The sequence below is a fragment of the Chelonoidis abingdonii genome, chromosome 10 (assembly GCF_003597395.2).
Source record: "Chelonoidis abingdonii isolate Lonesome George chromosome 10, CheloAbing_2.0, whole genome shotgun sequence".
Classification (NCBI taxonomy): Eukaryota; Metazoa; Chordata; order Testudines; family Testudinidae; genus Chelonoidis; species Chelonoidis abingdonii.
Window position 1 is genome coordinate 38,047,721 of NC_133778.1, and position 13,353 is coordinate 38,061,073.

General features: G+C 39.6%; 1 protein-coding gene across 11 annotated transcripts in view; it reads left to right on the forward strand.

Moving 5' to 3' along the window:
- The window catches only part of ATF2 (activating transcription factor 2), a 99,957-nt gene that overhangs the window by 65,548 nt on the left and 21,056 nt on the right, over nucleotides 1-13,353 (forward strand). For 10 of the 11 annotated variants that reach the window (XM_075070092.1, XM_032784537.2, XM_075070096.1 and 7 more), the window contains 2 exons: nucleotides 5,652-5,801; nucleotides 10,258-10,464. In XM_075070092.1, coding sequence (XP_074926193.1) covers nucleotides 5,652-5,801; nucleotides 10,258-10,464 — 357 coding nt within the window. Of the gene's footprint in view, nucleotides 1-5,651; nucleotides 5,802-10,257; nucleotides 10,465-10,910; nucleotides 10,985-13,353 lie in introns of those variants that run through there. The other variant, XM_032784539.2, reaches the window with a different exon arrangement.

Consider the following 13,353-nt stretch of genomic DNA (forward strand, 5'->3'; position numbering starts at 1 on the left):
TACAACACAAAGCTCATCATAGCCGAATTACTTTGCTTTCCTTTGTACTCACAGATGTTTAGGAGAAACCTTGAGATAAGAGGGAGGTAGAAGGAAACTGTGTTTACTCATAGCCGAGAAAACAACAAAGACCCCGAGTATACAAATTCCCGCCCCTGACTTTTAAACAATCCAGTTCTCTGCTTGGTCCTCTGGTCAGGTGGTTGGTTACCCTTTCCAGGTAAAAGAAACTTAACCCTTACCTTACCTATCTACTTATGACAGCGACGTCTCAGCTTGTCAGCAAAGATACTATAGTCCTCGTCACACTTTTCTGTCTGTCTCCAGTCAAACCCAGAAATCACTTTCTTCAGCTTTGCTTCATCGAATGTCTTTGGGCGCTGTTTCCTGTTTGCCATCTGTAAAGCTCTCTTTTCCACTGCTTCATCAAAAATCAACTGTTCTCTAAGCAGGTGATGGTCAGTGCCAGTGTTGAAGGGCTGCACCATAGAGATGTCTTGAACGATGCGCCTTTTATTAACTAAAACATAGTCAATTTCATTCTTACTCTTTGCATTTGGCATGATCCATGTCCACCTTTTTGCAATCTTCTTTTTGTACCAGGTGTTTGCCCCGTACAGTTCTTTTGTTTCTGCCATTGTTACCAGCCTTTCTCCTCTTTCGTTTCTTTCGCTGCTGCCGTATCTCCCTATGAACTTTTCACCAGCTTTCCCTCACCTGACCTTAGCATTGAAATCTCCCATTGTGACAGTGTAAGTAGACTTTTGCATGAGGGCTCTTTCTAGCTCTTGGTAGAATTCTTCCATTTCTTTGTCCTCACTTGCACTTGTGGGAGCGTAGGCCTGGATGACCTTGAGGATAGCTTTTGACTCCATCTGAAGATGCAGCACACCAATACGTGATGATATTAGCTGGCATGATATGACTTTCGAAACCCAGTCCTTACTGACAATAAATCTGACGACTCCGTTTCTAGCCCCATCTCCCTTTCCGAGCCTCACAGTGTTTCCATCCTTCCAGTTGACTTCCAACTCTTTCTTTCGTCGGGTTTCACAGATACTGAGGATATCGCATCTTATCCTTTTCTTCTTCTCCATTAGATGGTTTAACATTTCCTCTCTTGCCAGCGACCTACAATTATAAGTACACACAGCGAGAGTTGTCCTTTTCCGTGTTGGCCTAGCACCTGACATTTTTAGCAACTGCTCGTTGCTTAATTTTCACTCCACCACCAAAGAACGGTTTGATAACACGCAGGGAACTAAGACCCATTTACTCGTGTTGTTTTAGCTGTTATCTTTAAGCTGTCCCACTGGCTAGGTGGGCAGGCATACATATCTCCTCAAGCTTAGCTAGCCTTCAACCTCTAAGGAGAAGGAAAAACGCTCTTCCCTCTGATAGAGCAATCGCCCTCCTTGGATTGGATAGTCCGACACCTTTGTAGCATGGTTAGACCTACCAGGGCATACGCCCTGCTACCATAGTTGTCAGACGGCCAGGGTCACCGCTGCACCACAATGAGGCATGGAGGTAGGATTTTGCAGTGGACTTCCTTTTATTTGTTTTAAACCTGCTGCCCATTAAGTTCATTTGGTGGCCCCTAGTTCTTATACTATAGGAACAAGTAAATAACTTTTCTTTATTCACTTTCTCCATAATCTCTTAAATTCTAGTGAGAAGTGTCATAGCTTCTTCAAAAAACCAACTGCATGGGTTATCACCAGGAACCCAAGACTTCTAGAGGGATAGCATAGACTTCGACCACTTAGTTAAGATTTATGCACACTGTAATAAGAGTGCCAATACAGAACTCTAGGTGCCCTTGACATTTTATGCAAGAATACACTTGAATTAAAGCAATAACTAATTGTGATAGTAAGCTGATATCGTCTTTGTGGACCAGTTACTGAAGGGGAACATGTTACTACAGCTACTATGTCAGTGGCTTGCACAACTACTTGCAGAACAGCAAAGGAATGTTGGAAGTTAGGGATTCTGGATTCTATTCCTAGCTCTAAAGGCAAGTGTAATCTAGCCAAGCACCACAGCTAAACACATGGATTTGGTGTAATTTGTTGTGAAAAGCAACTTATGTGACTTGCCTTTTTAGAGCTTTGGGTTCTGTCCTCAGCTCTGACAGAATTGTTTTTGTTCAAGCTGTTACCTTAATTGTAAAATGGATTAAGATCCTTTCTGGCCTCCTAAAGTAGGGGAGGGTATGAGTCCTTGCTTAACAATAATGGCTTGGAAGTTCACAGAATTAACACTGGTCAGCTGAAGAGCTAAGACTGGAACTTCATCTCTTCTTGACTCCCAGCCCCCAGTACACCTTCTCCCAGGCCAAGAGTTTGGATGCCTTCCATTGCCTCCTGTCTTCATATATCTAGCTCTGTGCCTACTGTGTAGCAGACTCTGTCAGTTCTGAGGGCATGCTTAGTGCAGTTGGTATATAGTGAGTTCTGTGGCTCTGGGAAATATCAGTTCAGAATGGAGTATTTGGAGACTTTTTAGCAATAAGCCTCCAACAACCTCTGCTGAGCATATGTAGATCTGGATGGACTTTTACAAAAACAGCAAAAGGCTGTTTGATATCAGGACTATCCTCTTTGCTAAATTTCAATTTTATGCTCCAATGCATGGAGGTGCCAGAGCTCTTCAGAGAAATTCCTGGAAAGAGAAATTTATCATCGGAAAAAATAGTTTTTGTCACTCTTCAGTCTCCAATTTAGCAGAACCTCTTGATAAAACTTTCAAAAAAACTTCAGTCTGAGATGAAGAAAGAGAGTATGGAAAATTCCCGTCCAAATGATTAAAGTTAGACAAAATTTATAAGCAACTGAAAGCAGGAACCTATAATGGAGGGTGCTAAGTAACCTTAACAATGGGCATTGCTACCAGTTATGCTTGTAATATCTTTTCATACTCCAAGTAGTCTCCAGGTATTGTAGGGCTGAATGTGAATTTTAGGCTATTTAAACACAAATATCTCAATTCAGCACCTTGTAAGATTTGGATTTTAGCTGAGCATCTACAAGTTCGTATGCTTATCCAAACCTGTGGAGGCATCCATATGAGTCCCCGTCTGTCCCCACAGCTTCCCTTAGGTAAAGCCCTGTTGGTAATCAAGCTGTGGTCATCCTCCTATGGGTAGTGGGGAGTCTTGTATTCAGAGAAAGGTGGCAAGCTTATTTTCCACTATTATTCCTAGTATATTCAGGGACTTCTCAGGGTGAGGAGCAGGCAGTGCTTCTGCCTTACTCATCAATATATCTGCTTTTTGCCTTTATTGAATTAATGACCTCCTTTCTTGTGCACTTTTGTCTATGGTACACAGGAGAGCTGAATTTACACTGAAAGCCTGGTGGCATTCAAAAGAGGATAATAAATATTGATTTTTTTTCTTTTATGTTTGTGCAGAAGATAGCAATCTGCAATAATAAAAATTATTCAAGAGAGTTGTGCATTTTTATGTATTTTAGACTGCCATGTAATAAATCTTTGTTAATTTGTTGTAAAAGTATACTAATGTAGTTTTTAATGAAGTTGATGGTTTTAAGTCAGTACTGTTCACTGGAAAGATGAATCCTCATACACAGTTTATCTTGCAGGGAAATTGTTTAATAACACTGAATAAAATCTTACTATGAGAGTGCAAAATTTGAAAATAAAAACAAACCTATTAATATAACCATTGAGGATACCTAAGTCAGTCTTTTATTAAGAAAGAGATAGATTATAAGACAGAAAATATCATATTGCCTCTGTATAAATCCATGGTACACGCAGATGTGGTCCCCCCATCTCAAAAAAGATGTATTTAAATTGGAAAAGGTTCAGAAAAGGGCAACAAAAATGATTAGGGGTATGGAACGGCTTCCATATGAGGAGAGATTAATAAGACTGGGACTTTTCAGCCTGGAAAAGAAACGACTAAGGGGGGATATGATTGAGGTCTATAAAATCATGACTGGTGTAGAGAAAGTAAATAAGGAAGTGTTATTTACTCTTCCTCATAACACAAGAACTAGGAGTCACCAAATGAAATTAATGGGCAGCAGGTTTAAAACAAACAAAAGGAAGTATTTTTTCACATGACGCCCAGTCAACCTGTGGAACTCTTTGCAAGAGGAGGTTGTGAAGGCCAAGACTATAACATGGTTCAAAAAAAGAACTAGATACATTCATGGAAGATAGGTCCATCAATGCCTGTTAGCCAGGATGGGCAGGGATGGTGTCCCTAGCATCCGTTTGCTAGAAGCTGGGAATGAGCAACAGGGAATGGATCACTTGATGACTGTCTGTTATGTTCATTCCCTCAGCGGCACCTAATATTGGCCACTGTCAGAAGACAGGATACTGGGCTAGGTGGACCTTTGGTCTGACCTGTTATGGCCATTCTTATGTCATTATACCACAGGCATATAAGCTTGTTGTAAACAGAATACATTACCTTTTGTTGAAAATTTGCTGTAATTCTAATTTTATGATGAAAGCATAGCTTTTATTTTCAGGTGGTTGTAAACTTTATTATCAAATAGACTAATACAGTCAATAAGATCTGCTTTAGAATATAGCATGTGGTTAATATATAAAATCATCTGTGGCTCTTGAAATATATTATATACAGATACAGTTTGTAATTGTGTTGCTTAATAAATCAGCTCATAAAAGCTTTTGTAAACTATTGTTGAAAATATTTAGCCCGTGCACTATGTAAACATTAGTTAATTTCCACATCTGAGTTAAAAGATGTCAATTATTTAATGCATTATCAAGATATCGTCTTAGAACAAAGAATATGATTTAAAACAAACTATAAACCCACCAGAAGTTTTTTAATTCGGGTTTGAAAGAAATTTCCTGTGGCTGGGTTTACTGTCTGTGTATTTATCCACTCTTGTCTCTCTATCGCATTGTACACCAGGGGTCAGCAGCCTTTCAGAAGTGGTGTGCCGAGCCTTCATTTATTCACTCTAATTTAAGGTTTTGCTTGCCAGTAATACTTTGTAACGTTTTTAGAAGATCTCTTTATAGAATTCTATAATATATAACTAAACTATTGTTGTATGTAAAGTAAATAAGATTTTAAAAATGTTTAAGAAGCTTCATTTAAAATTAAATTAAAAAGCAGAGCCCCCCGGCCCTGTGGCCAGGACCCAGGCAGTGTGAGTGCCACTGAAAATCAGCTTGCGTTTTGCCTTTGGCACACGTGCCATAGGTTGCCTATCCCTGTTGTACACTGACCACTCCACTCCATCAATGGTATTAGTTCACTTCTTCGACACTGTTATATGCATTTTCTTCCATGTTATGCTTTGTAGAAGGAATGCCCTTCCTAAACTTGCTCATAATGCCGTTACCCTTTAACTTTCTCATATTCCTCTTCAATACTCACTTCTACAGTGATGGTTGCAAGCAATTTTCAACTAATAGAAGGCGAGTTAGACTGTTAAAACATTTTTTTTGATGTTTCATCCTCCTGCACTCTTTGTGTTTCTTATCTTAAAGTGTGAGCTTATTGTGTATGTTTGGAAAGTAGCTAGCAGTATATGAGTGCTACTGCTATATAAATAGTTATTATTTAATCTAAGTTATCACAGTATCTTCCATTATGAAAAATGTGACACAATATTTTCTTACTCTGCTTTCAGAGATTGAAAGCTGCCTTGACCCAGCAGCATCCTCAGGTCACAAATGGAGATACTGCCAAGGGGCATGCTAGTGGATTGATTAGGACTCAGTCAGAGGAAGCCCGATCACAGTCATTACAACAGCCTGCTACATCAACTACAGAAACACCGGTAGGACAACAAAGCCAAGATGTACTTCTAACTCCTTTTACTGTTACGCAAAAATCTCTGATCCTTATTCCTTTATTTTATATATTGAGAATAAGATTGAGATGTGTTATGAACTAATACTGGAAAAAATGGGGGTTGTCTTACCTACTCAGTAAGAAAACTAAGGCCTCCTGATTTCTGTTGCACATTGGCATTGAATTCTGGGGTAAACTGAAAATTGTGCAGCAAGTTAAGATACATCTGGAAAATATTGACAAAACAAGGCTTACCATGGTATTGTATTAGTTTAATATTAAATATCATAAGCACCTTTTAAAATATTTTTCCAGTCATTTCAAGTTCCTGCTTAAGGTACCATTTGCTCGAAAGAGCCGTTATTGACTGATGTAAAAATGAGGGACTCACTGTATAATTTACTTAGTTTACTATGCTCTCTTGGATGTTGTGAAAATGATGATTTTGGGAGAGCTATTCTAGATGATGACTAGGAATAGGATGAAAATGGGTGGGAACAATGAGCCAGGTTGGAGAAGGGGAACAGTTATACAATTGAGAGATGGGGAGAGGTCTGGTCCCCTTGTTTCTAGGAGAAGGATTCAGAAGCTACAGTTTTTACCTCAGAGGTCTGACGTTGACGTGCTTTCATCTGGTCAGAGAAGCCTGTCTGGAAAGCTCTTTCTCAAGAAAATCCAGGCTTACTAAGTAGCACAGTGAAAACAGAATCACACACTCCTTTTGTGGGGGAGAAAGAGACAAACATGAAGGAAGCATCGCTATATTGAGTGTATTTCAGATGGTAACTTACATTTGTAGGTTAACGTACACTAGGAAAATGACATTTTGTAGACAGAGGTTGTCAGCAATTGGTCACTGTGTCTGTTCAGGAGTTCTTTCTTTCCCCTAGCCAGTGTCCTTAAAATCAGATGACCTGTATCTCTCGCCTGTCTGTTTTCCCAGCTGTAGAATTTCTGTCAGTATAAAAGCTGGTATGAAATACGTATCCTCAAATATCATTGCTCCTGTGTTGACAAGCTCTGGCTTTTAGAATTAGACCTTCGAAGAAAAGATGTATAGTGTGTCTCCTCTTTTGTCTGTTACCTGGGGATACTGCGATGGATCTGTAGTACCAGGCTGGAACCCTCTCACATGGTAGTGGATCTCTTGAACTGTAATATCACATGCTAGTCTTTTTAAGGATGTTCAAAATAAAGACCTGAAGATAGACTCCCTTCAGGATTTATAAAGCAATTGATAGGGCCTTAAGAATCAAGCTAACGTATTCCTCTGGGGTTTTCCTTTTAGAGGTGAGGTGATGTTTAGTTTTTAGGGCAGCTGAAAAATAAAAGCAAAGACTTTGTCATAGTTGCATGGGATTTCAACTTTATCATGAAAATCTTCTCAGGGATTTGAAAAGAGCTTCTGTGGAGTGCTTTAGAAACATTTCTGACCATAAAGTTGTATTAATAATGTCCATCTGCGTGCCTAGAAAATTGAGCATGAAGCTCCCTCTATCCTTACCAGTTTTTTCATCAGAACAAGATATTAATGGTCAAAATTGTAAAGGATTCTTAACCTTTTTCGTTGTACCTATAACCAGTAGCAGGCTCATTAACAGGAGGAGTAAATGCTGTCAATGCAATCAAGCAGTAAGATCTGAATGTTACAATTTTGGGTCACAATTGTTTGGTGCAAAAGGAGACAGTTTAAAATAATTTGTCTGTGTGTTTGGTCAAGAAGTTTTTCTCCCCCTTGTTCTGTCAGGCCTGGTGAAACTGACTGAGGAACATACATTCATACATTCTATATAACAAGCTTTGCATTTCCTATCTGAAGAGAATTTTGAACATTAGAAAAACAGATCCCCTGTTTGTTGGTTTGTGAAGTACTAAAAAAGGCAAAATAGCATTTAAAGTTTAGGTATCTTGGCCAAGACTTCCAAAAATGGATGTTTATGTTCATAGTATCAAGGAGAGTGCCCGAAGGGTCAGTCCTGGGGCCAGTTTTGTTCAATATCTTTATTAATGACATGGAGGATGGCATGGACTGCACTCTCAGCAAGTTTGCAGATGACACTAAACTGGGAGGAGTGGTAGGTACACTGGAGGGTAGGGATAGGATACAGAGGGACCTAGACAAATTAGAGGATTGGGCCAAAAGAAATCTGATGAGGTCAACAAGGACAAGTGGAGAGTCCTGCACTTAGGACAGAAGAATCCCATGCACTGCTACAGACTAGGGACCGAATGAGTAGGCAGCAATTCTACAGAAAAGGACCTAGGGGCTACAGTGGACAAGAAGTTGGATATGAGTCAGCAGTGTGCCCTTGTTGCCGAGAAGGGTAACGACATTTTGGACTGTATAAGTAGGAACATTGCCAGCAGATCGAGGGACGTGATCATTCCCCCTCTCTTCGACATTGGTGAGACCTCATCGGGAGTACCGTGTCCAGTTTTGGGTCCCACACTACAAGAAGGATGTGGCCAAATTGGAAAGAGTCCTGCGGAGGGCAGCAAAAATGATTAGGGGGCTGGAGCACATAACTTAGGAGGAAAGGCTGAGGGGAACTGGGATTGTTTAGTCTGCAGAAGAGAAGAATGAGGGGGGATTTGATAGCTGCTTTCAACTACCTGAAAGGAGGTTCCAAAGAGGATGGATGTACACTGTTCTCAGTGGTAGCAGATGACAGAACAAGGAGTAATGGTTTCAAGTTGCAGTGGAGGAAGTTTAGGTTAGATATTAGTAAAAACTTTTTCCCTAGGAGGGTGGTGAAGCACTGGAATGGGTTACCTAGGGAGGTGGAGGTTTTAAGGTCAGGCTTGACAAAGCCCTGGCTGGGGTGATTTAGTTGGGCATTGGTCCTTCTTTGAGCAGGGGGGTTGGACTAGATGATCTCCTGAGGTCCCTTCCAACCCTGATATTCTATGATATTCAGGCACCTAAAGATGTAGTCTGATTTTTTTCAAAAGTGCTGAGCACCCACTAAAGGCAGTGGGAGGAGCTGGGTGCTCAGCATATTTGAAACCCAGGCCATTCAAACACGGAACATCAGGTGTCCCTTTTAAAAAATCTTGTCCCCTTCTGGTTTTGAGGCTAGGTTAAGCAGGTGTATGCTGCCCAGGATGAAGAGGCTATTCTTACCGAGTCCATCCACAAGAGCAATGTCTAGTCTTGGATTGAGACTGTGTAACTTCGTCACCTCAGTGTCCTTCTGTACATTTTATGTTGTTAATCTTGATGTGACAGTCTCTGCAGATGCTACCCTGAGAAGGTAGAATTTTTATTTATTTATTGGTCCCAATTTTTCTTCTAGGTATACGTACCGTGTGTATAATCTCGTTAATGGGAACTAGTGTGAAAGTTCTCAGTATCTAATCAGTAAGAAATATTTGCAAATGATCAATTCTTAACTGTTAATTTAACTTCTCAGAGTCCCTTTATACCAGTCTAGATTTCATATTATGTGCTGTGGAAGTTAGGACTGGTACTTTGATTTCTGTTTTTATTTAATAGTTTATTATTTATTTTATTTTATTATTTATTGTATAACAAGTATTAAGCATGCAGAGTCAGCCAGGTCCCTTTATGAGGAGAGTTAATTCAAGGTAGAATTTTATCCTCTTTATTGGCTGATAAGACTTGAAGATCCAAGGTTGTATAGCTGTAACGCAACAGTCCTTTTATTGAGGACTATATTCTGCCCATATAGAGGGTAGACTGTATGATCTAATAGGATATTTTCATTTCTAACTACTTTGATCCTATCCATGTCTGGGCTGGCATAGAGGGACTTGGAAAAGCCAGAAGTAACAGGTAAGAAATTACTTTTCTAGGGATTAGTAAATACCAGTGCTTTGTCCAGATCCTTGTGATGAGCAGTTATTATATATTGGGCAAATATTACATAACAACCAAAGTATAGCTAAGTTTTAGGATGATAGGTGTTTGGAAAACACCAGAAACAGAAACTCTATGAAGTTGTTGCCTGATAAATTTCATTTTACAAAGTCATTTTTAGTTAAAGCGTTTTTTATAAGTTAAAAGTTGTAAATATTTTGTCTTCCTGTAACTTTAAAATGGGTAAAAGAATGTTTGAAAAAAAATATAAAAAGTTACTTCTTTCAGGCTTGCTTGTATGCCAAGTATCAGAATGGAGTGAATTTTTGCAGCAAGATTACAAATCTAGAAACCAGTGGGTCATGATTAAAATACTGAGAGAATATTAAATGTAGTTTACTAGTGAGCAAAACCACAACGAAGACCACAAGACAGTATTCATAGAATTAAGATGTTTGTTTAATATTTCCTTTAGTCAAAAATTACATTTTAAATATTAGAACAGAAATATCATTGATGTTTTCCTATATAAATGTGTGTACATTTCTACGTGTAAGTCAAACCCTTACATTTGAGTTACATGTTGCGTTACACTGAACTATGATGTTCCTGTTTCCTTCAGGCTTCCCCAGCTCAGCCCGCACCACAAACCCAAAATACAGGAGGTCGTCGAAGAAGAGCAGCGAACGAAGACCCTGATGAGAAAAGAAGAAAGTTTCTAGAGCGAAACCGTGCTGCTGCTTCAAGATGTCGACAAAAAAGAAAAGTGTGGGTGCAGTCATTGGAGAAGAAAGCAGAAGACTTGAGCTCATTAAATGGTCAATTACAGGTATTTTCTTTTTTTGATTACAAGCAAGAAGTAGAGTTATCTGAATTTTCAGTTCGCAATCTTGGCATCATGGAGTTCAAACTTGGTATGAGAGCTACAGTATGAATAGCTTTCTTAAATGCAGTTGAATTCATAACAGACATAATCAGTATTAAAATGCCTGTATCATAAGTATAATAAGAATGAGACTATGCAGCTTCAAAGATATGTGAAATCTGGGATCTCACCTACTTGGCCTTTGTTCCATTTTAAGTAACTTTAGGGTTGTGACACAAACCAACAAGAGCACGTTGATGTTGAAGTGAAGTCTCATTGGCAAAATGTTAGCCTTAATTTAGAAATGCCTTGTTTATATCAATTTGTGTCACTGCCTGAATTACTTAAATTCAATTTTTTGTTTTAATTTCCTTTTGTATTTTTTAACTGTAGTTTTTTTTTCTTTAAAGTGAATGTAGTGCTGGTGAAAGCTGCCAGATTGATAGCACTGGAAACTGAAGGCCTCTATTTGTCCACAGAACAGGTACAGCACAGGCAGTGGCAGTGAAAATTTCACCACACTGCCCTACCAGTGTGCCTCTTCCCTATTTTTGAGGGACCATATAGTATGAGAGGATTGTCCAATATCTGTTCCTAGTCAGCCTTTGGTGCCTTTGTTGAGACTGCCAAGAATGTGACAATTAATGCCAAGTTGTGATGTTGATCCCCACCCAACTCCAGTGAACTGAAATGTCCAATTCATTTCATTTAGACAATAAAGCAGGCAACTGGTGATACTGGCATTTTGCTACCAGTCTGAACCTAAGGTCTGTGTCAGTCAACTTGAGCCAGCTAGGCCTCTTTAACAAGTTTTAAACAAAAAAACAGCCACCACTACCCACTTAAAAGTGTATAAGAATTAACACAATAGACAATGTCTCCTTGTAAGATACTAAGGTAAATTTAAAAAAAAAAAAGCTATGTTTTATTTTTATTGAAGATTATCAGAAATATAATAGGATAGAGAATAAAGCAAAGAAACACAATAACACTAATATTCAGGAACCAAAATATGAATATACAAAAAACTTTGGGTTGTCAGATCCTTGCTGGTATAAATCAGTGTGGGTTGATTGAAGTCAGTGGAACTTCCATGATTTACACCAACAGAGGATCTGGTTGTAAATCTCTTGACATCCCCATTTTTAAATTAAACTTAGGACCAATGTATAGTAAGATGTATAGGACAGTATGGCATAAGTAATTTGTCATTCCATTTTGTCTTAAAAACAGTTGAATGCAAAATGAGAGGAAGAACAACAAAGAGCAGGAAAGAATAAACTTTCAAACATCCATTCTTTATTCTTTGTCTTGAGGAGTGGGCAGGCATGTTGAGCATAATGCTGCAATATGTTGAACACCGTAAGCTCCTCATCTGCAGGTCTCTTCAGCGTATCCAAGGATCCTGTCCCGTTATGCAAATGAGACTTAAATCTGGGTAAAGGACACAAAGCTGTCACCCAAATTCAAGAAAAGATGCATTACACCTCAGTGTTGGTGGAATTATTTTCAAATACAATACATAGTGTCTCTCCAAACTCTATCACTGCTCAGTAAATGTTTTTCTAATAGTAGTGGAGTAAAAGTTCTGACTTCAGAGTATTATAATACAGTGATGCAAGGAACATGTACAGCACCAAAGTTAATTAACATAAAAATAGATGGGTGTGGGCTTAAAAATGATAATATTGATAGATTTTAAAAATACATAAGCTTCTTCTGTGCCATCTATTGGCTGCAACCATGATTATATTAACACTGAAAGGAGTTATGTAAAGAAGTTGTGCATATCCCACCAATTATGAGGCATACTAAATGAAACTTTTTGAAGATTACTGAAGAAATTAGAATGTATGCCATAATTACTGGCCAAAATTCTGTTTCTTCTTCGAGCGCTTGCACATGTCTATTCCACTGTACGTACGTGCGCACCTCGCTCAGTCACTGGAAATTTTTCCCTCAGTGGTACCTGTCTGGGAGGCTCAGGCGCTTTCTGGTGCTGCACAGTCATAGTGTCAGTATAAAGGGCCCAGTTGACCCCTCAATTCCTTCTTACCACCTGTGATGATCTCTGAAACTGTTCTCTTTGCTATGGCAAGCTTTCTCAGTGGTCTTTATTTTTCTGATAGTTGTGTATAATTAATAGTTATAAATAATTAATTAGTCTTCGTTAGCATAGTTTATTTTTCTCTTTCCGTTAGCAGAGTTTTGTCTATGCTCGGTACCAAGGCATGTCTCGGTCACCGGGCTTCAAGGCCCCCGGAACAAAACTGTGCCCCTGAGCAAACTGCTTGAAGTGCTTGGGTGAGGCTCGCATCAGGGATCGCTGTCAGATTTGCAGGGATGTTAAATGCCATATGAAGAAGGACTAGGAGGCCAGGTTCAAGTTCCTAATTATGGAGGCAACGCTGAGACCTTCCTCTGAGCCAAGCCAGTTGGACTCAGCACCGAGCACTTCAGCATCTGTGAGGAGTGCTCCTCCAACCTTGTGAGAGTCCCAGCACCATTTGCCATCCTTGGTGCCAAAGAAGAGGCATAAAAAGCAGCTGGCTGAGAGAAGACATTCCCCAGCAACAAAGAAAGCCAGGCATGGGGAGCAGAGCAGAGTGCGACCTAAGTCAAGCCACTCCTCTGCCTCAGCATTGCAACAGTGAGCACCATTGTGTCTGGTTCTGAATAAACCATTGGCACCCGAGGGACAGTGTGGTACCAGCGCTATTGTGGCGCTGTCCACACTGGAGGTGTTTGCTGCCATCAGGAATCTGCTGTTGCTGTCAGTACTGGTGTCACTGGCAGTACAGGCATTGGTGGTATTGGTGCTGGTAGGCAAATGAGAGCATGTGGCTCCAGTTA